Source organism: Ctenocephalides felis, unplaced genomic scaffold (genome assembly GCF_003426905.1).
Source record: "Ctenocephalides felis isolate EL2017-DRISC unplaced genomic scaffold, ASM342690v1 CF-g0.4_SCAFFOLD_01886, whole genome shotgun sequence".
Classification (NCBI taxonomy): Eukaryota; Metazoa; Arthropoda; class Insecta; order Siphonaptera; family Pulicidae; genus Ctenocephalides; species Ctenocephalides felis.
Window position 1 is genome coordinate 174389451 of NW_020538040.1, and position 23304 is coordinate 174412754.

Genomic DNA, 23304 nt, shown 5'->3' on the forward strand with positions numbered 1-23304 from the left:
ATTAATCACAACAGCTCATAGAACCCATAAGTTCTGATCGCTGTTCAAATAAAAAAAAAAAAAAAAAAAAAGAAATTATAGTACATTGTACTAAAATATTTTTTAACAATGCAATTTGTTCTATTACTTGACTAATAAATATTTGTTCCTAATTATTCATGTGTTTTAATACTTTTTTTTAACAGGGCCGGTCTCGGTGGAACCCCATGCGGCCCGACCTGCGTGGCGGCCACCCCGGATACGATGATGATGGGAATGCGCGTATCCGGGGTGAGCTCTAGGCCTCGTCAGGAGGTTTGCCCAATTTTATGCAACAACAATCTGGGTGAGTAATAAAATTTAGATCTACAATAGAACTTCGATTATCCGGACCTCGGTTATACGGATTCTCGATTATCCGGATTACCAACCGTAAACAATTTATATGTATGTACGTACCTACAATTCAAATTTTAGTATGATTAATGTTGCAATTTAGTACATGTTTGCAATGTAATCAAAGAAAATATGTACGTAAAAATATATGGAAATGTTAATTTCTTAATAAACATTGATTTTCGTTGATATCTATGTATGTAATTGTTATTTTCGATTATTCGAATGCCCATCCACAACAATTAGTCCGGTTAATCGAGGTTCACTGCATTATATTATATATCAAACCTATTATATATATATATATATATATATATATATATATGTGTGTGTGTGTGTTTTATGTAGGGTAGGGCGGGGCACAACAGTCAAATTTTACTTTCACTAATTTCACTGTATAAACTAAACTGAACTACCTGACAGCACATAACATGCATCAAACAAACAACAATCGAACCCCTAATTATAGATATTTGTTTTCTTACTATTTTTCTAAAATTTGTCATCTGGCCTTTTTTCACTCATGGGCGGTGTAAGAAAAGACAGCCAGGGCGCAAACAGATTCAACGTCTTTTTTTTTTAGTTTTAAAGGGATTTTACGAAATAATAACTACATTATTTAACCAATGTATTTCGTAAGAATATTCATAGCAGAGGTCGAATAACTATTAATTTAATTTATGTCTTGTAAAATTGCTTTTGTAACTAAATTTACTTTTATGATTTCTTTTTTTTATTGTTTACATCCTTGCACATATAAGCTTTTATAGTGGTTATATTAAAAAATCTGTTAAATCTAATCTTAAAAGTAACAATACATGCGCAAACATTTCCAACGTTTTTTTTCAACTTCGAAGGGATTTTACGAAATAATAACTACATTATTCAACCGATGTGAAATACAAATTTCATGGGAACATTTTTTTACAAAGATTTTTTGTATATAACCTTGATCTGGTATTTTAAAAGAATATTCATAGCAGAGGTGGAATAACTGTTAATTTAATTTATCTATTGTAAAATTGCTTTTTTAACTATATTTACTTTCCAATTGCTATTTTTTATCGTTTACATCTTTGCCAATGTCGTATACATCTTTATTTAGTCGTTTTTACCCCACCCACATGTAAGCTTTTATAGAGGTTATATAACAAAATCTGTTAAATCTAATCCTAAAAATAACAGTACATTTTACAAAATATTTAAATGACGTATACCTAAAAATTATATTCAGGTATCATAAACTAAATACAAGAGCTCAAACTTAAAAAAACTAACGGGTGGCTCATCTAGTGGTCCTAGTGATCTTACGGTTTAGATATTTCTGTAAAGAAAACATAAAAAGTATTATACATCATTAGAAAGTTCTCAAAATTCTTAGTTTTTTCCCCATATATCGAAACTTCGAATTCCGCACGGTGTGGCCTACAGGCAAGTTGCTATCGATAAATTCCAATTTTTAAATGGGCCACCCTATATCAACGAAAAAAAAAAACTTTTGGTATGACTATTAATACATTTCTGTTTATCTCTTGATAGCGACTTCGCCAGAATTGTGGTAACACATTTTTTGTCTTCTACTTTAAAATAGTATCACTGAAAAATTCTATGCTTTGCTTGTTTTTTGAGATAATGCTGGTGGAGCTTTTTACCCGCGGACATTTAAGTCCCGCTCTACCCTACTGAGTTGGGGTCGTAAATTATTAAAAAATTGAAGGTATAGGTTTAAAAATAATATATTTTTATTATTACCCAAATTGTTGTTAGGTTATCCTCTATGTGGTTGCACGGTTCATACAGTCCGCGCCGGTACTCCAGATTGGGCAGGAATATGTCTCGAATTTTGCAGAACCCAAGGTATGTCTTTGACTGGATGTGCTTCATGTGAAGAACTTGAGGCATTGAACAACCAAACCAACGCCCAATTAGAAACATCGCCGCCGCTTGCTAGGAGTCAACAAAGAACATATTCGTCGCAGCGTGGTGCGGTATTTTTTTCTAAAGCTGTAGCAGCAGCAAGTAACAATCTCAATGATAAAACAATTCATTTTAATGATGCTGATATTGGCGGTACTGATCCTGGGGACTGGGAAGAATGGTGCAACCTGGTATGTAAGACTGGTGATGGGGGTGCGGCTTGCAACTGCGATCTAGCGCCGCTGTATTGAAAATAATCTGAAGCAGTGGGTACTTAACGGTAAAATTTTTGGTATTTTCGATATACAATATGTAATTTTTTAATATTCCTAATTCAAACACACTTCCAAGTAAAATTATTAACTTTTTACCAGCTTCTTTTGGGTTTGCACAACAATTATATTCGTAATTGTTTAAAATAATATTTACTAATATAATATTATATATATGTAAAAAGAACATAACGATGGGTCGTATTTGTCGTATTATCATTTTTCTTTCCGCGCATAAATGTTTTTATGTGTATAAAATAAATAATTTGTGTAGAATGCAATTCCTATTCAAACAGTTTAAACATAGTTATCAAAGCACTCACATGCACCTTTCACAATAATGCACATTAATTCCACAAATTTGCACTCAAATAAAACAACATGCACTTCTGCACATTATTTTCTCACTGCACATTAGTACCATTATTTTGTATATTGCACTTATTGTACAAGAAATTGTGAGATTGAATTCTTCGATAAAATGTTATTGTTGCGACAAGGCTATGTTACGGACCTATCTTCATCTAAATTGGTAGTAAAAACTGTCAAAATGATCAGGCGTTTTACACTTAAAACCTAACTTCTCGTGTGTGTTATCAAGGACACATTAGGAAAATGCACTCATGATAACATTGGGCGTTTTTGTAAGATAAGGTTTTGTGTATAAAATGCCTGACTGCACAGCAAATACATAGCTTTTATTAGACAGTTTCTACTACCAATGCATATGAAGATTGCATTGGACTGCAACATAGCGTTACCATAACAACCCTATGTTACATTTCTATTTTATCGGAGAATTGTCTCCTGAATGCACAACACTAGTTAGATTTTTGGCTTTTTTCTAAATAAATACAATAATTGATTTTTTTATAAAATTTACATGTTGCACGACTATCATTATAAAATTGCACTCTTTCTAACACCTTTGCACTCTTTTCATTATATGCACTATTATCGTCAAAAAATTCGCACTTACTAGATGTATCAATAATGTAATTAGATTATAAGACTTACTAATGTATTTTGAATTTTAAATCTTTGTAATACTGCATATACCTTTCACAAGATTGAACTGAGCTTTTTCTAAATGTTAGTCTTCATATTGTACGATAACTATCTCACTAGAAGTCAATATTTAATATAACTTAACAGTAACCCATAAAGATGATATACGATGAGTAGTATACTTCGACGTTGACAATTTTACTGTTATAATTAATATATTTGAATGGTACCCACCGCTTGTCTAATAAAAAATGTAAAAATTGAAATCTCAGAAATCTTTTTATGTGAATTTAAGATTTGCATAAAGCGTAGTCTAGCGGCCATGATCCTACCGATAAAAGTGATCAGGACAACGCTTTGAGCAGACCTGGTTTGCATTTAATTAAATATAAATATGCTAGTGCACTTTTAATTCAACATATATAACACAAAAAAAATTATAATATTTCTAGTGCACGACCATTTTTATTAAGAAAAAACAAAATATATTTACATGTTATATTTAAAAAAATTCAATGTATAACCGCATTTTGAGCTTTAATATTTTGAGACAATAGTAATATTTATAATCCATCTCTTAGAATTGTCACAATATATATATATATATATATATATATATATGTATATATATACATACGTTGCCAATTCACTTGTAGTTTGAAAAGCTTTTTTATAATAACAATCTATTTGTCTCCGGTTTCAATATGCGCGCATCTACAAATTATCAAACTTGAATTTTTCATATAATATAATAAATTATATTATAGAGTCGTTTAATTATCACAACCAAAAATGTCATCGACCTACATATCACTTTTGGGGTTCGCCCCAATAGTAAAATTTCGTAGTTAACATTCCCGCCGGGATATGTGTAATATTTAGTAATAGTTGCTGTAAATTGACATTTTATTCATTATTTTTTCGTATGTTAATTGTTGCATAATATAACTAGTTATTGTCTAAATTGTTTAAAATTCGAATTAAGACGCCGGTTTTCTGCACATCAAACATTACTGTTTAGTTAAAACTGTTAAAATAAATAGTTCAGAAAGATTTTTTTATTTATTCAATTTTGTCGTTGGTTAGCTTTATGGTAGTGATGAATATAATTATCATAATATCTAGGAAAACCGGCAAAAAATATTTGAGTATAAAGTGAAAACAACTAATCACAAAGGGCTTCCAAATTAAAGTTAATACCACTGTATAGCAATATAAAAACAATTCCAATACAGTTACATCAAAATATATTTTTCTGATAAAAAATTCGGTAAAAATTGGAATAGACCATATCAAAAAAAGATTAAATTAAATAATTAAAAATTATTATCTGTAATATTTATTATTTAAGCATTAGGTATAATGAAAGTACCCACATACTGTTGTGCTGGGACAATAATACGTAGAAAATAAGCCAGTTAGTTTCTAATCACATGAAACAGCATGGTGTTCTGTCTTTAAGTATATTATATGTTGAATTTAAAATTATTATAAACGCTTGTATATTATGCCAAAATATATATTTCAAAATATATTGAAATTAATGTTTTATTTGCTCGATGATTGAAATGGTCTCAGGCAAAACCAGAAGTATAAAAATGACTATGACTAAACTTCAGTCTATCAAGGACGTTGTTAGATCAAATTCATTAGAGAATAAGTAAAAGAAAATCTAAGGACATAATTTTTAAGTGCATTAATGTTCAATTTTTAAAGATTTTTGTGATTCTCCTTGGTAATTCATGGTGATATTTAGAATTACCACACCCTCCCACCTAACATTATGTGTATTTTAGTGCCTAGAAAAAGTTTAATTTTTATATTTTTTTGAAATTTTTTGATTTTTTTTAAATTCAGGTAAACAAAAAATACGCGTGACATCTCACAAGGCTCCCCACCCATCACGTAATATTTTGTGATTTTTTATCAATCGCCCCCCCCCCCCCGCTCCTTTAGTGATTAATGGACGGCTTAGGGGCCGTAGTAAAAAATTTGAAATGCTCAAAAAATTTCACAAAATATCAAAAAACTAGTTAATATTATATCCTTAATCAATGTAGAATAACGTGCCAATGCGATAATAAAACAAAAAATAGTATATTCTGAATTTCTTTTTTTAACTTTCAGTAGGGTAAGTTATAGTAATCGCAAAAAAATCGAAAATAAAAATGTTTATATCTTTACGTTTCAAAGGTTTCTGAACATTTCGGCAAAGCTTAGAAAAATTTGATGTGTTGTGTGTGTGCGTGTATATATGTATGTTCAGATACAAATTTTCGTCGATGATTTCGGGAACACGGATGAAGCGATTTGAATAATTCAAAAAACATTCGATTCGTATTGATAAGGAGACGTGCTGATTAGTTTTTGGCGAAGGCAGGTCCAGCCGTTCCGAAGATACGAGGCAAAAAGTGCCAAAAACGGTAATTCAGTTGTTAAGAGAACGGAGTGTCCGATTTTAATAATTCAAAAAACATTTTACTTGTATTGACAAGATGAAGAATTGATCATCATAAAGGCAGGTCTAGCGGTTTCGGAGATCTAATGAAAAAAGTAAAAAAAAATGCCATTTGGCGGACAAAAATGATCATTAGACATATGCACATCAAATTATCAGACATTTTATAGATATTTCAATAATAAGAACAAATTTTGTTTACATTTCTATGGGTTCAGTACCAGAGCTTGTCCGTTAGACTACGACGCGGCGCTCACGCGCTTCTATATTTCTTTCTACGCAGCTAACGTATTGCGATTGCGATTGCTTTGAAAAACAGATCTTTTTTTTTTCAAAATATTTCAAAGTATAATGAAAAATTAAAATATTTTAAAAAAATAAAAAAAATTATAATTCCCAAAAATCTATTTTTTCAAAGTTCTAAAAAGAAGTGATTTTTTTTTTTTTTTTAATAATTTTTGGTACGGGAATTTCCCTTAATTTGCCTTAGGGCACGACTAGTTTGAGAAGCGTTTATACTACATCTGTCCTCTAGAGCCAAAACTTAGAAAGAAACCTTTGAAGGATATTTTAAAGGGCGAAATATATGATTCCTGAACAGGATTCGGATCAATCCTACGATACAATATCAGTAAGTTTCAATGGGGCTAGGTGGCTGCCCTTGGAGAAACAAATAAACACACCTCGTCGCATTCTACTAGGAGCATTTCTGAGCATTTCCATCCCGAGCCGAGACTCGATCCACGATGAGCACATGACAGTCACGTTCCGCAATATTTGCGTCGGTCGCAAAAAAGAAGTAATGTCACACGTGAATGAAAATTAATATTGGCTGTAAAGCTTACCATTTAGTGTGTATATATAACACCTTTTTATTTACACATGATGAACACAATAAATATGAGACAATCACGTGTCCATTTTGTACATAACAAATGTTTCTGAAGACAGATGTCAATTCATATTGAAAAGTGTTATATGTTTTTTAATGATTTAATTACTGTACTAGGGTTTTTATAACGATATTTTTTCTATAAATTTACGTAATTGTGACAACAAAAAGGGGCATGTGTGTTTCAAAATATAAACATTTCTTTGTGGAAAATATTGTAATAAAAAGTTGAAGTGCTGAAGATATATAGATAGAGTACAGTAATTGATTTTTTCGAAATGGCTTTGTTTTCGTGGTTAACTTTGTTAATATAGAAATTTGTTAATGTGATTTGGTTTATTTATGCACTGCTAATTACTTAAATTGCAAGGTAAATGAAAAACATTAATGTTACGTCAGGGTTCAAATTGTCATTATTCTTTGACAGCGGTCCTATTTTGATACAACTTTGAAAATTGTTTGTTATTTTGATATAAATTATATTTTACATATAATTTTATACACTCATTATAATATATTTAATCATTTTAACCGAATACATTTAATTATGCACATACTCAATTATAATTATATCAAAATTGCGATTAAAATCAACAAACTCCATTAACTTAATATATTGTTGAAAACTTGAATTTTCAATGACAGCAAATAACATAAATCAATTTTATAATTTCATACATATGTATGAAAACTTAATCTTTAATAATTATTACTTAATGAATTCGTAAATTATTAAGTTATTTATTGCATTATATAGATCATGTTATAGATTTGTTAATAAAAGATAATTTTAATAACATTCTAACTGTCAATTTAAATCTTTAATGACATTCTCATTTTGATATTCTTGAATTATACATTTTGTTCAAATATAAATGTGAAAAAATATAAATGTTTCTTATAAATAGTATACACCTTACTTTCTTTCAACTCATTCACTTACATTGTTTTCACCTTCACCTACATTCTTTTCAATAACTTTATTATATTGAAATTTAAACTGTAGTAATTCAAATATTTTCAAATCTATGTAAGTTTTTTATAGGTATAATTGATCATATTTTGAACTCCATTCAATTTTAAATTTTTTTATCCAATTTTCAAATGATTATGAAAATATTTACAGAATGCCTGGCACAAATTTAGTTGTCCCCGTAGTGCTGTGGGGTCATTCAGCACCCACTCATTGTGTCTCTTCAATATTTTTGTCACGAGATCAAAAAACTTTAGTAACAGGGTGCTATGATGGACAAATATGTTTATGGTAATATTGAAGTATATATATGTATATATATATATATTGAATGGTAGAGTCTTGGATTTGTGTATATTTTTTGTAGAGTTTCGAACAAGAATCCAAAAATAATACAAAATAAAAAAACAAGAAAAGTTTTTAATAAACAATTTCTTTATTTAATTATTTGTTTACTGTCAATGTTTCGGAACTAGGTACGTTCCATCTTCAGGACATCTGTCAAGAAACATGATCTTGATAAGATTTAAGCAAACAATATGTTTAAGAATATTAAGAAAATAGATTTTTCTTAAATAATAAATTAATTGTAACAAATAATAATGTACAGAAATATGATAATATGATCAAAATGAAAATGATAAAAATAAATGAGTGGATTATTAGAACAGGATATTAAAAATGATAGAAATTTTTTGAAAGTTATGGAAAAATTTTTTAAGAAAGGATTAATGATAAAATTGAATTAATTACCTGTATGTTTGAATATACGTTAGCACTTTTTCACTAAACAAGAATTTTTGACAAAAAATGAATTTGTGAGTTATTTTTCCGCCGAATAGTTAACTTTTGTAAATCAAAATTACTAAAAGTGTTGTCTTTTTAAAATTATTATTTGAAAACAAATAATATTGTATTCGAAGTTATACTATTGGCTTTTGGAAGCGAACTAAACTGTATTTGATGGATTCATATGTAACACGTGTAAACACTTGAAACGAGAACTGTGAGATTGTATGTGTGTGTTTTTTTCTCATGTTAGGGTGTAAATACTTAAATTATTGAACTTAAAATGAAGTCGATATTAATTGTTTGTCAAAAAGTGTAAAAAATTTAAATATGAATCATGTAATAGGTTGTGATCTGATCTAATGTTGACACTGTTAGAAACATTCAAGAGAATAAGACAACTCTCCGCGAATAATCTCCTAAAAATGCAACTTTCATGATATAAAATCTTTGGAGTGAAATTAAATGAATGGGCGTTTTCTATAGAGTGTTGTACTAGGGTACTGGTCCACCATAAACAAAAAAATTTCAAAAGTACCCTAGTACAACACTCTATAGAAAACGCCCATTCATTTAATTTCACTCCAAAGATTTTATATCATGAAAGTTGCATTTTTAGGAGATTATTCGCGGAGAGTTGTCTTATTCTCTTGAATGTTTCTAACAGTGTCAACATTAGATCAGATCACAACCTATTACATGATTCATATTTAAATTTTTTACACTTTTTGACAAACAATTAATATCGACTTCATTTTAAGTTCAATAATTTAAGTATTTACACCCTAACATGAGAAAAAAACACACACATACAATCTCACAGTTCTCGTTTCAAGTGTTTACACGTGTTACATATGAATCCATCAAATACAGTTTAGTTCGCTTCCAAAAGCCAATAGTATAACTTCGAATACAATATTATTTGTTTTCAAATAATAATTTTAAAAAGACAACACTTTTAGTAATTTTGATTTACAAAAGTTAACTATTCGGCGGAAAAATAACTCACAAATTCATTTTTTGTCAAAAATTCTTGTTTAGTGAAAAAGTGCTAACGTATATTCAAACATACAGGTAATTAATTCAATTTTATCATTAATCCTTTCTTAAAAAATTTTTCCATAACTTTCAAAAAATTTCTATCATTTTTAATATCCTGTTCTAATAATCCACTCATTTATTTTTATCATTTTCATTTTGATCATATTATCATATTTCTGTACATTATTATTTGTTACAATTAATTTATTATTTAAGAAAAATCTATTTTCTTAATATTCTTAAACATATTGTTTGCTTAAATCTTATCAAGATCATGTTTCTTGACAGATGTCCTGAAGATGGAACGTACCTAGTTCCGAAACGTTGACAGTAAACAAATAATTAAATAAAGAAATTGTTTATTAAAAACTTTTCTTGTTTTTTTATTTTGTATTATTTTTGGATTCTTGTTCGAAACTCTACAAAAAATATATATATATATATATATATATATATATGTGTGTGTGTGTGTGTATTAGAGATGGGCTTATCATATCCAAAGCCGGATCGGTTAGAATTTGACTCCGCTTCAGGGAGGAGTTATATTTACTTAACTACTCCGACAACTTTAAAACCAAAATACTCGGCACAAATGTGTTCTATAGTGTGTTGTTTACGTATCTAAGGATTTGTCAAATCCCATTAATTATTTGAGATTCTTTTATAAGCAGTTCAAACATATTTGAATATTAGAATTTGAATTTATTATTGATATTAACACTGATAAATTTTGCACTCTAAAGCATCGTTATTTCTGGCTATGAAAAAAACAGATTAAATGTATTTTATTTAGTGTATTTTTTGGTATGTATATTCCTGATTGCCGTCATTCACGCTCAAAGATTGTCATAGTTAGAAATTGACCCCTTGCTATTCAATAAATTATACATTTGAGCTATACACACTTGAACACAATTTCATTGTTCTGTATCTTTGAAATAATATTTTTGTATTTTCTGGAAAATACACAATGGCATTATTTTGACTCGTATACCTAAAAGGTCATAAAACTGTGTTACCCATCTCTAATATGTGTATATATATACATACATACATACATATATATATATATATATATATATATATATATATATATACACCTAAGTCTGTTTTTACACGGAGATTGGTTCCAGAAGAATCCGTGTAAAAAAAAAACGTGTAAAAAAAGACATTGATCTTATACAAAAATGGGTGATTTGTTCCTAATCTCTATAACCTATTAAAATTGGTGAAAAACAAGAATTTTTAAGAACAAGAATTAAATTAGTGCTATTCACATTTGCTTTGACCAGTAAAAATTGTTTGTACGCGCTAAAGGGGAATTCACTTAAATTTTTAAGCTAGTGTTCGCAAACTATCGATACTATCGATGGTTTCAGACTTTTTTCTTTCATAAATACTTTTTGTGATATGAACATACTTCGCAAAAATTTAATTTGACAAAAAAAATTTAGGTACATAAAATTTAAAATCGTGCTAAATGGAATAAATTTGTGTAAAAAAATTAAAAATATTCAATTTTCAAACCGTGTTATATCAAAACCGTGTTCAAAAAGACCGTGTAAAAACAGACTTAGGTGTATATACATACTCTTTGCTTTGTTTTGTTATAATTGTATTCACAAAGATATTGGTTAAACTTTCTGACATTAATATATGATTCTTGCATTTCTAAATAAGATTTTTTTACATTGACTTTATGCTAAATATGAAAATAATAGATCATCACAGAGGCATGTTTGTTAAAAGTTGTTTCTAATACTTGCATCTTTTTTGCTAATCTAAAATTATATAATTAATTATTATATACACTTATTGAATGGACATTAATGAGTCTATTACATTTTATTAGGCAAGTTGACCCAGACACAATGAAACTGACCCCAAGATGTTTATTAGTAGGACATACAGCTCCAATATTATGTTTATCTAGAGTTAGTATTATTCAAGACAATAACTTTTTAGTAAGTTCATCCGAAAGTGGTGAAATGTGTACATGGGATTTAGTAGATGGTAAATGCAGGGAAAGTGTGAAACTAACTCAAGTTCATACGAGTATACAGGTAAGATTTGGGGTATAATGAAAAAAATATTTTCACAAAATATGCTTTATAGTCAGCTAATATCTTGAGACATTTATGAATAAAAAATAAAGTATGAATAAAAGTATAAAATATAATAAGAGTAAAATAAGTATAATCAATAAGTTTTTCTAAGCTGATACATCAAATAAATGGCAAAGATTTGTACGTTAATCTTTAATTTTCCTTAATAACATATTTAAAATAGTTAATACATTTTGAGTTATTATCTTCAGTTAAATAGTAATTAAAGCATTTTTGTTTCGACTATGACCTTAATCTTAATTAAAATAAGAAAATCAGTAAAATGTAATAATTTGTATTAAACCAGTAAAATGTTTTGTTTAATTAAAAACTGTGCAAATTTTTCCACACAGTAATGAATTTCTATCAGTTAGTGATATAATATTTTTCATAATGATTTTTTATATTTATTTTTTTTACTTTTGAGTACATTAATATGCTGCATTATTTTATTTAGGCTTACCATATGTCAAACTGTGATGATATTAGATTATTTTGCAATGGTTATTATGCTGAAATCCTTATCATGGATCCGTTCAGTCTGGAAATACTTTTTTCTCTATCTTCAAAAGTTAATCCGGATTGGATATCCGCACTTCATGTAAGTATTATTCAATGATTATTTATGTAAATGTTTTAATAAGATTTTTAACTTTGATTATTTGTCAGTAATATAATTTGAAATATCACTACACTTATTTGCCATTTTTGTCTTATGTACATTTATTCGAGTTTTATTATTTTGTGTATATACATATTTACATCAATATTTACATATAACATTATATTTACATTTTGTATTCATTTACAGAAACAATTGTATTATATAACTCCCTTAAATTTGAATAATCAAAATGTGCAACTTTTCTTAGATGTTTTGTGATACCCATATTTATAATTTATTATCTAGGTGTTGAGACCGTCCAAACGTAAAGATGATGTCGTATTGGCTATCACAACAACTGGAACAGTAAAAGTATGGACATTGTTAGGACATGAAAATAAACATTCTGAGCCAATCTATGAAAATGAGTCAAAACAGGTATTAATATTTTATTTATATATATTTTTTCTTGTTGCTTCAAACTTCTAGTAACAATTAATCTTTCAGATTCGTTGTTTAAATGCAATATCTATGAATTGTTGCCCTTTTAACCAAAGAACAGTACTTATAGTTTGTGCAAAATTCTGGCAAATATATGATGCAGGAGATTTTAGTGTACTTTGTTCTGTTATATCACCTGTTGGAGAAAGATGGATGTCAGGAGATTTTTTAGGACCTGATCGTGTGCTTTTGTGGTCAGATGAAGGCAGGGCATACTTATATAAGTTACCAAGCAAGTAAGTATATAATAAATACAGAAGAACTATCATACCTTTCATTTATGTTAGCAACCTTCCTAAATCTAGTAGTATTGCGGACAATAAAGATTTTCATGCTGCCTCAATTGAGAAGGATACTCCACTCTTGTATTGCATCTTGGCACAAAATGGAGAAAAGGTAAGAACGGATTAATTATTAATATTTAGTTTGGTAAGATAAATAGAGCAATGATATAATTTGTAGTAATGATTATTAATAATATATTTGTTTTCTTGTAGCCTTTATCATGTCCTCCAGCTATGAGATTTGTTACAACGGCAGCTGGTGGAAAATCTAATATGTATATGTTACGCGGTGACTCAGAAGGAACTGTTACTATTTGGTCTGTTCCTGAAGCATGTCCAGTAAATGCACCACATGAAACAGGGAAGCCGCCTGGTATGTTTGAACATTTCTCCAGCTTATGGGGGAATTTTAGACTAGAAGTTTTAAGAAATCTTATAAGAGATATAGCTTTTTGACCACAATAATATTCTCTTCTGCTTTCTTCTTTCTGGATCATAGTAACTGTTTATTATTCTATTTTATAATTGCTACTTATTATTTTTAGTTTTATCTCCAACAATTACAACTAGCCTTATGGAAGCTTGGTCAGAAATGAATCCTAGTCCTGTTGGTATTCTAGATCAATTTATACATCCAGATGAACCACATTGTAAGTACATTCATCAATGCAAACTTCATTTTTATTATTTATATTTATATAATATTTGTATATTATAATTTATGCATTTCAATAGCTATCAAACTTGCGTCCAGCATTTATCTACCAGAGCATTCCAGACTGGTAGTTGGAAGGGAAGATGGAAGTATTATCATTGTTCCAGCTACACAAACAGTTATGTTACAATTACTCCATGGTAACCATCAGCAATATGTTGGTAAGTTATTTTAAACAGACATATATAATTATTATATATATTATACTTCTATTTCCACTACCTATTTCAGATTGGCCTCCTCATCAGCTGTTAACTGGTCACCAAGGTAGAGTAAATTGCTTGTTGTGCCCATCTTTAGCCAACAGCCGTTACGATCGTGTTCATTTAGTGTCTGGAGGAGTAGATTTTGCCGTTTGTTTGTGGGATATTTACTCAGGTGTCCTTTTGCATAGATTTTGTGTCCATGCAGGTGAAATTACTCAGTTACTAGTGCCTCCTGAAACTTGTAGTGTAAGATTATCAATTATACTGGTTTCCTTATTTTGATGTAATGAAACTATATGTATCTTTTTTTTCTTCAGCCTCGTATTCAAAAATGCATTTGTGCTGTTGCTTCAGATCATAGTGTCACATTGCTTTCATTATCTGAAAGAAAATGTATAACACTGGCAAGCAGGCATCTTTTTCCAGTAGTTAGTATAAAATGGAGACCGTTGGACGATTTTATGGTGGTGGGATGTTCAGATGGAACAGTTTATGTCTGGCAGATGGAAACCGGACATCTTGATCGAGTACTTCATGGTAGAACTCTTAGTTATCTGATAATTACAATTAAAATTCATATATTCTTTATTAAAGCTTTTAGCAAATAATATATTAATATATTATTATGTATTAGTGCAGATAATTGATGAAATTTGTTTTGTTATTAACTATTTTTAAATTTTTAGGAATGATAGCTGAGGAAGTTTTATATGCTTGTGATGAAAACACAACAAGTTCTGCATATTCAACTTCAGAAATGGGTTTAGCAAATCCAGCTGTTCATTTCTTTAGGTACAATCTCTTACTATATATAGTATTAATTTTTTTACTATACAAAAATATTACTTAACAATTTTAGGGGTCTCCGGCACAGAAATTTATCAGCTATTCGACATGCTACTCAAAGGGGCTTGCATCAGCTGCAACAGTTGCATTCCCACCATCAGCAGGATTATAGCGCTGGTTTGAAAAATCGCGGTGCTCCTTTGGTGATTCAAGGATTACGAACAAATCCTAAGGGCAAGTATTATATCATAGATTTTAATACTGTTGTAATAATTTTTACATTGTATATATTTTATATATTGTGATTGTACTAATATTAATAAACTAACTTGTGCTTACAGACCCTGAAAGTCATATACTTTTCTTTGATATCGAGAGTCTAATTGTGAAGCTATTAAGTGAGGAATATGCAGCCATGAGTCCCGATAGTTTAGAAGTAAGTTATATTTTTATTTTAATTATATTTCATAAAATAATTCAATGTGCTTAATTAACTTTCAAAGATATGGACTTTTATTTACAAAAGTAAAAATTTACAGCAAGCTGGTCTTAGCGCTCAGTCAGAATATAAAAAAGTAACAGCATTAACACAATCAGCTAGTCCAGATGCAACTAAAAAGATATCAGGTAAAATGACTTATAATTTTAATGAAACATCAACTAGTCAAGTTAATTTCTAATTTAATGTCGTACCTAACAAATACAATTTCCAAATAATTAAGAAATATATATGCTTTATAATCGCATTTGTCAGATTTCTTTGGCAAGGTGAAGGACAAAGCTGAGGATATGGAAAGAATTCTTAAAGAAAAAGATAAACATGGTTTGTGATTTACAGTAAACAATTGGACCATTTTTCTTTTTCTTTTGGTTAAATTTTTTTTCTCTTTGCATGATTATTTTAAATTGTACAAGTAGAATAACGTTAAAATATATCTTGATTGCAGTTTTATGTTAACGGATTGCTTGAGAGTTATTATATTATGTTTTGAATGAACAAATTATGCTTTGCAAAATGTTTTGGTGACTTATTATTTTTGTATTGAATTATAAATTTGTTTTGTTTTTTTTTACGTTTACAGAGTATTTGTATTAATTATATAGGTAAATATTGAAATATTTGGGTTTCAATAGACAAAGTTAACTTTGTTTTATAATAAGAAATTTTTTGAATATATTTTTGATTATGCTATTTCTATTGAAGGAATTTTAGCCAAAATGAAGGAAGGTGCAGAAAATGTTCATACAAAACTTCAAGCCAAAGCTGAAAGTGTAGGACTTCGGCAAAATGATATGAATAAAGGTTTGTTTTGTTTTAGTATTATGTTTAGATTAATTACGAAAATGGTTTGTAATATTTTTAAATTTCAGATAATAATGAAAATACAAATAAAAAGCAGCAAATCAGAAATCAAAATGAGGGTACAACCGTTATGGAAGTAGCTCAGTTACTTTTATCTTTGTTACACGCTTGGGGAATGGATGCTGACTTAGACAGAGTTTGTGAAACAAAACTTGGTCTTCTAAAACCAATGGTATATATAAAATAATTCATATAGCATTCCATACTATATTAGCTGTTTTTGTGCAATAGCAAAAAAGCTGTTAAATGTTCATTATGTTTAAAAAATATATTTTATTTTCAAGATACCTATATCTTTTGGAGTATTATCAAAAGGTGGATATATGTCACTATTGCTTCCCACATGGCAAAATAATTTAGAAATTGATATCAGTGGCATAGATTTATCTGGTTTGCATCCAAATATACCAAAAGAGTTGGTAAAGCAGGAAACCCTCACAAGGTTATTTACATCACGATTCCACTGGGAATTATCAACAACATTAACATCAAATCATTTATTGGCAATTATCGCCTTAAGTAACACATTGATGTCTATGAATAATGCCACTTTTGTGCCTGAACAAGAAAGGAATAGAAAACTACACAGGTTAATAAATTTTGTTGTGTATATTTTACTTACTTATTTTGCTCTTGTGTTGGATTGAATCAATTTTGTTTATTTTTAGACAATCAACCAGAGTAAATGTGACGTGGTGTAAAGCTGATGAGGAAAATGAAGAAATTTATACTCAGCAACAAGCTCAGATAAAGCAAGGCTGGTCCTTACTTGCCACTCTACATTGTGTTCTTCTACCAGATAAAGTTACAGCAGCTGGTAAGTATTTGGGGAATAAATAAGGATTTTTTTCATTACTTATAGCTGATTCTATAATTTTTTAATACTTTAATGGCTTACAAATACACTACAGATTTTTACTCAAATTTTTCTTATTTTACTTAGGGGCTAAGAATTTCAAAAGGCCACAGGTGGAGATGATGGCACGTAGGTGGCAACATCAGTGTTTGGAGGTACGAGAAGCCGCACAAGCTCTACTATTAGCTGAATTAGGCCGGTGAGCATAATACTTTGATTTTAGTTGTACTTATGACTCTTAATTATTTTTAATTGGATTTTATTACTTTAGTCTTGGTCCTAAAGGTCGTAAACAATTAGTTGATTCATGGGCACAATATCTGCCGTTATACACAAAAACTGAAAGTATTCAAAATCAAACAAATCATGGTTCTAATGGAGTGCATGTTAACACGCCAAATCCGATCTCTGTGCAAGATGGAACGGTAACATGAATAATTATAAACATTTCTATATACATAATTATAAATATTTCTGAGTACTGATACAAAGTACTTTTTGTAGGAAGAGGAATATGAAGAAGAGGAGGAGGAAGTTGTTAGAAAACCATCAAGTATTGCTGAATTAAAGCGCAAACAAACAACTGCTGTTGTTCTTTTAGGTGTTATTGGTGCAGAATTTGGACAAGACATTACTACAGAAGGTATATATTTTATTTTTTATTATATATTGTAACTCGGATTATTAACAGCACAGGTTATGGGATTTGTAAAGTTTTACATAATCAGAATTTGTGTTAATTAAAAATCAGTTATTAATTATAAATAATAAAAGTTGGAATGACGAATCTAAAAATGATCGCTAGTATATGTATGCTTTTACTTTAGTTGCTAAACATATTAATTCGTTATTTTTATTTTAAAATAGCTACTAAACAATTCTTACCTTCCAATTGGGTAAGTTAAAGTAATTGCAAAAAAATCGAAAATGAAAATGTTTATATTTCCCTTTTTTACCCAGTCTATGGGGTAATAGGGGACAGATGACGAATTTTAGAAAAACAACTAAAAACATATTTCTATAATTAAGAATTAACTGTGAATTTGTTTAATACGCGTTATGTGTTGTGATATAATTCATTCGTTTTAGACAGTATAATTACTGAATGTCAAACTGGACCTTTGTGCCCTGCCCTATCCTAATTCAAAAAACATTTTGCTGGTGTTGACGGTGTAAAGAAATGACTAGTTTTTCATGAAGATTCAGCATTTTAAAAAAATAGTCTTTTCTTTTCCATCATTTCAAAATTCTCAAGAAAATGAAAATATTAAAATTTTTGCAAAAAAAATCTCATAAGGTTTTAGAAATCTTTGTTCTATCTTGGCTCGATTAGGTTTTGTTTTTGTTTATGCATATATGTTTTCATTTCTTGTAAAGATGCACATAAATTATTTGTAAAATGTGATCCAAATTTAATAAGATAAGTGCTTATAAATTTACAGTACTGATAATGATCTATTTGAAAATATTTAATACAATTGTTATTAATTATTGATCAATTTTTATTGATTATTGTCAGTATTATTATCGGCTGGACCGATTTCAAAAATTTAAAAGCCATTCGATGTATTTAGATGAGGATTATCGTTTGTCAGTTTTGTGCGACAATCTGGCGTTTATTTGAAATTTGGAAAAAAGTGTTAAACTTATTGTCTACATAAAAAATCATTCTACCGAATCGGTTTTAAAAAATCAAAAACTGTTCGAAAGATTTTAGTTGGGAATGATACTGATTAGTTTAAGGTGAAAATCTACCGAGCCGTTTTCTTGTAATTAACTGTAGAAAAAAAATTCAAGCCGATTTTTATCTGACTTTTTTGGTGATACATATCATAGTCTTATAGAACTTACTGAAATATTACGGCCTTACGACAAGTAGTTTAATTTTAAAAATTCATCATGAGTAGTTTTTTTGACGTCTGTTAAAATTAAAATTAGACGATTTACTTGGTATAACGATAGAGTACTTGGTCTTAATGAACCTACTAAACCATTAAAGTCCTCAGGAAACTGGTTCAATTATAAAAATAGTTGATTTTTGAAAATTTACTTTTGGAAAATACTCCGAGTAAACGTGTTCGTTCGTTTTCAATTATGTGTAATAAATTTTATTGATACATTTAGGGATACATATTGATACATATTGGGAAGTTTATGTAACTTGCCCTAAGGCAAAATACCAATAACAACTAGTTTAAATTTATTATCATAAGCAATAAAGTTATTATCCTTAAACAAATATCAGTTAACTTACTTTTCAAAGTATTCAAATTATTGGCTTTTTAGCTGGTTTATCGACATTTATATGCTTGCACTAATACTACGTGATATACTTAGATATAATTTTCAATAATTATTACTAAAGTTTAAAAATTTATTGTGGTGGTTTGTTGTTGCTAAAATTAATTACTGTTGATTCTCGAGTACAGCTAATAACAAAAAGAGGATGGGAGATGATGGAAGGAGAAAAAGTTCAGTTGTGGAAGGTAATTATGTTTATTAATATTATTGTTTTTTAATCTATTAGTTGCAGAAGTTTTAATAAAAATAATAATAATAATAATGTATTTTTCTTCAATAAAAATAGATAATCATTGAGTTTATTTACAGAATGCATGATATTTCACAACATTTTTCCTTTAGTACAATAAGTGCTTTAATAAAAATATATATACTGCATGTAAATATTCTATAATTATTTTATATCATTGATATTTTGTGTTGTTAGGAAAATTTATTGAGCTAGTAATCAACATAATTTGAAATTATAGGTTTTGGAATTGGCAACAATAATCTTGCAAGACTTACGTCGATGGCTCTGACACATTTGTTGTTGGCTCCACCTTCGCCAAAACTTCCAGCTCATACACCATTACGAAGAGCAGCTATTGACCTTATAGGTAGAGGATTCACAGTTTGGGAACCATATCTAGATGTCAGCAAAGTATTATTAGGTATGTATATTATACAGCGGAAGCCCGACATACGTGTTTAATTCGATCCGTAACGAGGATTGTTTGTTGAATCGACCGTATCCTAAAGCAATTTTTAACTTTCCGTAGGGTAAGTTATAGTAATCGCAAATAAAATGAAAATGAAAATTTTTATTTATCTTTACGTTTTAGAGGTTTCTGAACATTTTGGCATACCTTAAGAAAAATGGATGTATGTGTGTGTGTGTGCGGATACAAATTTTCGTCGACGATTTCGGGAACACCGATCAACCGATTTGAATAATTCAAAAATCATTCGATTCGTATTGATAAGGAGACATTTCAAAATAAAAAAAAAACATTTTTTTTCAAACAGTCTTTTTTTTCAAAAATTACATTTTTTCATAAATTTAAAATTTCTCAAAAATATAATTTTTTTTTTTTAAAACATTAATTTTTGGTACGGGAAGTTACAGCAATTTGCCTTAAGGCACGATGCCACGCACGACTAGTTTTATTACTTTATAAAAATATATATAGACAATATATAATTCATTTCGACGTTTTTAGGCTTATTGGAAATGTGCTGTGATGCTGATAAATTTGTTCCGAGTATGACATATGGATTACCATTACATCCTCAAGCTGATTCATGTAGAACTGCGAGACATGCATTAACTTTAATTGCTACAGCAAGGTATGATACAAGATAACATATTAAGGTTCATATATGATAAACCATATAGTTATATTATTTTCATATATGTATATATATAAATATAATATTAGTTTATATAAAATTATAAATCTATTTTCTCATAATCTGAACGAAATATTTTCTGATCGAGATTTATTTCAGACCTGCTGCTTTTATAACAACAATGGCTAGAGAAGTTGCACGTTATAATACATTACAACAAAATCCACAAACAATAAATGTTAATTTGAACAATTCAGTATTACATAGAGCTAAGCCTGAAATTCTTCGAGGAGTTGAACTGCTCATAGATAAAATGCAAAGTGAAATGAGTGACTTACTTGTCGAGGTATTATAAATTGAATCATAAAAATTTGGCTGTTTTAATATTTGTGTATGAGAATAAAAGTTTGATTATTTGTTCTTTTCTTAGAAGCACCGATTCCAATAATTTAAAAACCATTTGATACAACTCCAAAATGACTTTTTTTGTAGAGTCGTCTCTTGAAACTTTAAAATTTTGAATGGTAATCTTGGTTTTCAGAATAAACAGTTCAAAATTTCATTGTCACTACATATACATATTCAAAAGATTATGCAAAATGCACCTACATCCAATTAAATATATTTTTTTTTACATAGGTTATGGATATTATATTACATTGTGTAGAACCTGGACATTTGAAGACAAAAGGTCTTAGTGATGTATTTCCTGCTGCTTGTCGATTCAATCAAGTATCACATTGCCCAGCAACAAGGCGAATTGCAGGTAATTCACACTAATAAGTATAATATAATTAAATAAATTTAATTTGTCTTAATATATGCATACTGAATTAAAATTTTGGGTACTAGTTGGTGCCAGCAATGGAAATCTTGCAATATATGAGTTGAGGCAAAGCAAATGTCAGATGATACAAGCTCACTCTTCGGCTATCATAGCAGCAGCATTCAGTCCGGATGGCAAATATTTAGTCAGTTATTCCTGTGGAGAAAATCGTTTGTCATTCTGGCAAACCAGTACAGGTATAATAAAATTTATTTTAAAAATATTCAAGAATTATTACATACAGTATATATTTTTATCCAAAGCACTAGTGAACAATATTTTTTCTTGAATCTTATGTTGTTTATTCTTTTTTAAATAAACTTTTTTTTATCATTTAAATTTCTTTGCTTCTCACATCAATTAAAATTGTATAATTAAATATAGAAAAGTTTAAGTATTTTGTTATTTATTTTAGTATTTTGATAATTTGCATTGTATGGATTTAAAATATTTTACTTTTTTTCAAATAACTCTTAATTTTCATTTTGCACATTATAATTTGTTCACATAAGTAAAAACTAGATAAAATTTCCTAAAATCCACTAAAAACTGTTGTATATAGATTTGTAACATGTTTTTCTTTTTTTCAGAATGCTTTAAATTTTTATTTCAAATATTATAATTAACTTTCCGAAGTAGAAAGTTTATCTTTTCATCAAAAAATCCGATATGTGATAAAACCACTCGAAATACTTTTAATTGCTCATAAATTAATTTATATTTTATTGATTAAGTCGATTATTTACACATATCTGGAAGTTCATGTAACTTGCCTCAAGGCAAAATACCAATAGCAACTAGTTTGTTTGTATTGGCTACTCGCTCATAAATACATTAATAGTTGTACATAAATGTTTAAATAATAGTCTATTTGTGATTTTCCTTCATCCAGGTATGTTTGGTCTGGGTGCTTCTCAAACACGTTGCACCAAGAGTTATTCAACTGCTCCCATACCCGATGTATCCCGCTTGAATCCAATGAAATTGGCTAGATTGATTTGGATAAATAACCGTACAGTCACCCTTATGCTGGCAGATGGTTCTGAGACAAGATTTAACGTTTGATTCTATTTGCTGACATGGCTGCTTTGGCCTAATTTGGTTTTGATTGACATTTTATATCGCGCACATGAAAGTAAGTTCAGTTTCATACTTTCCTCATATGAATTATATGGTACTACTGCTATGGAACTAAAACCATTGAACTATAATCTAAAGTTAGAAAGATCTTGTAATGTGAATTTCTTTTAAGGTAATATTTCTATTTATAATATAATTATAATGTTATGTTTTGTACATAAATGTACATACTATGAAAGATATGCTGATAGGTTTTATATAATATGTATATTATTGTTGATTTTACTTTATATAATATAATTTTATCCATTATAGTTCAAAACACTGATATTTAGTGGCCATACATAGATTTTTTTAAAAAAACTATTTAGGTGTTTCAGTAAAACTTTTTTAGAAATTTTAAACTAATTGTTATAAATTATAGCCAAAAATGTATTGTTTGAATATGTATGTTTGAAACATATTTAAAATTAGTTAAATATCTTATTCTTATTAGTGAAATTTTATAAGTTAAAGCATTTAGTCATGGTCTTTACTATTACACTGCAATCATATTGTGATAATACATAACTTCATATATACTTTTTTCTTAATACTTTGTGATTATATGTATATCTTTC

At 28.6% G+C, this 23304-nt stretch overlaps 2 protein-coding genes across 3 annotated transcripts; both read left to right on the forward strand.

The window, feature by feature from the left end:
* Nucleotides 1-249: 249 nt before the first annotated feature.
* Nucleotides 250-2655, forward strand: LOC113376285. The gene is made up of 2 exons (XM_026616190.1): nucleotides 250-325; nucleotides 2143-2655. The coding sequence occupies exons 1-2, from the start codon at nucleotides 250-252 to the stop codon at nucleotides 2541-2543; spliced, it is 477 nt and encodes a 158-aa protein (XP_026471975.1). The 3' UTR covers nucleotides 2544-2655.
* A 4226-nt stretch (nucleotides 2656-6881) lies between these two features.
* Nucleotides 6882-22927, forward strand: LOC113377307 (WD repeat-containing protein 7). 2 transcript variants are annotated; one of them, XM_026617572.1, is made up of 31 exons: nucleotides 6882-7292; nucleotides 8049-8186; nucleotides 11578-11788; nucleotides 12288-12431; nucleotides 12741-12872; nucleotides 12942-13171; nucleotides 13223-13331; nucleotides 13433-13592; nucleotides 13765-13869; nucleotides 13955-14095; nucleotides 14166-14386; nucleotides 14458-14677; nucleotides 14827-14932; nucleotides 15000-15160; nucleotides 15268-15362; nucleotides 15466-15553; nucleotides 15681-15749; nucleotides 16131-16229; nucleotides 16298-16461; nucleotides 16574-16878; nucleotides 16958-17106; nucleotides 17233-17344; nucleotides 17417-17570; nucleotides 17650-17788; nucleotides 19575-19631; nucleotides 19917-20099; nucleotides 20649-20775; nucleotides 20938-21124; nucleotides 21418-21544; nucleotides 21631-21801; nucleotides 22497-22927. In XM_026617572.1, exons 2-31 carry the CDS (start codon nucleotides 8050-8052, stop codon nucleotides 22667-22669), a joined length of 4476 nt encoding a protein of 1491 aa, XP_026473357.1. In that variant the 5' UTR covers nucleotides 6882-7292; nucleotide 8049; the 3' UTR covers nucleotides 22670-22927. The 2 variants fall into 2 exon arrangements, with proteins under 2 accessions (XP_026473357.1, XP_026473359.1); XM_026617574.1 differs by having other exon boundaries at nucleotides 13241-13331.
* Nucleotides 22928-23304: the final 377 nt, after the last annotated feature.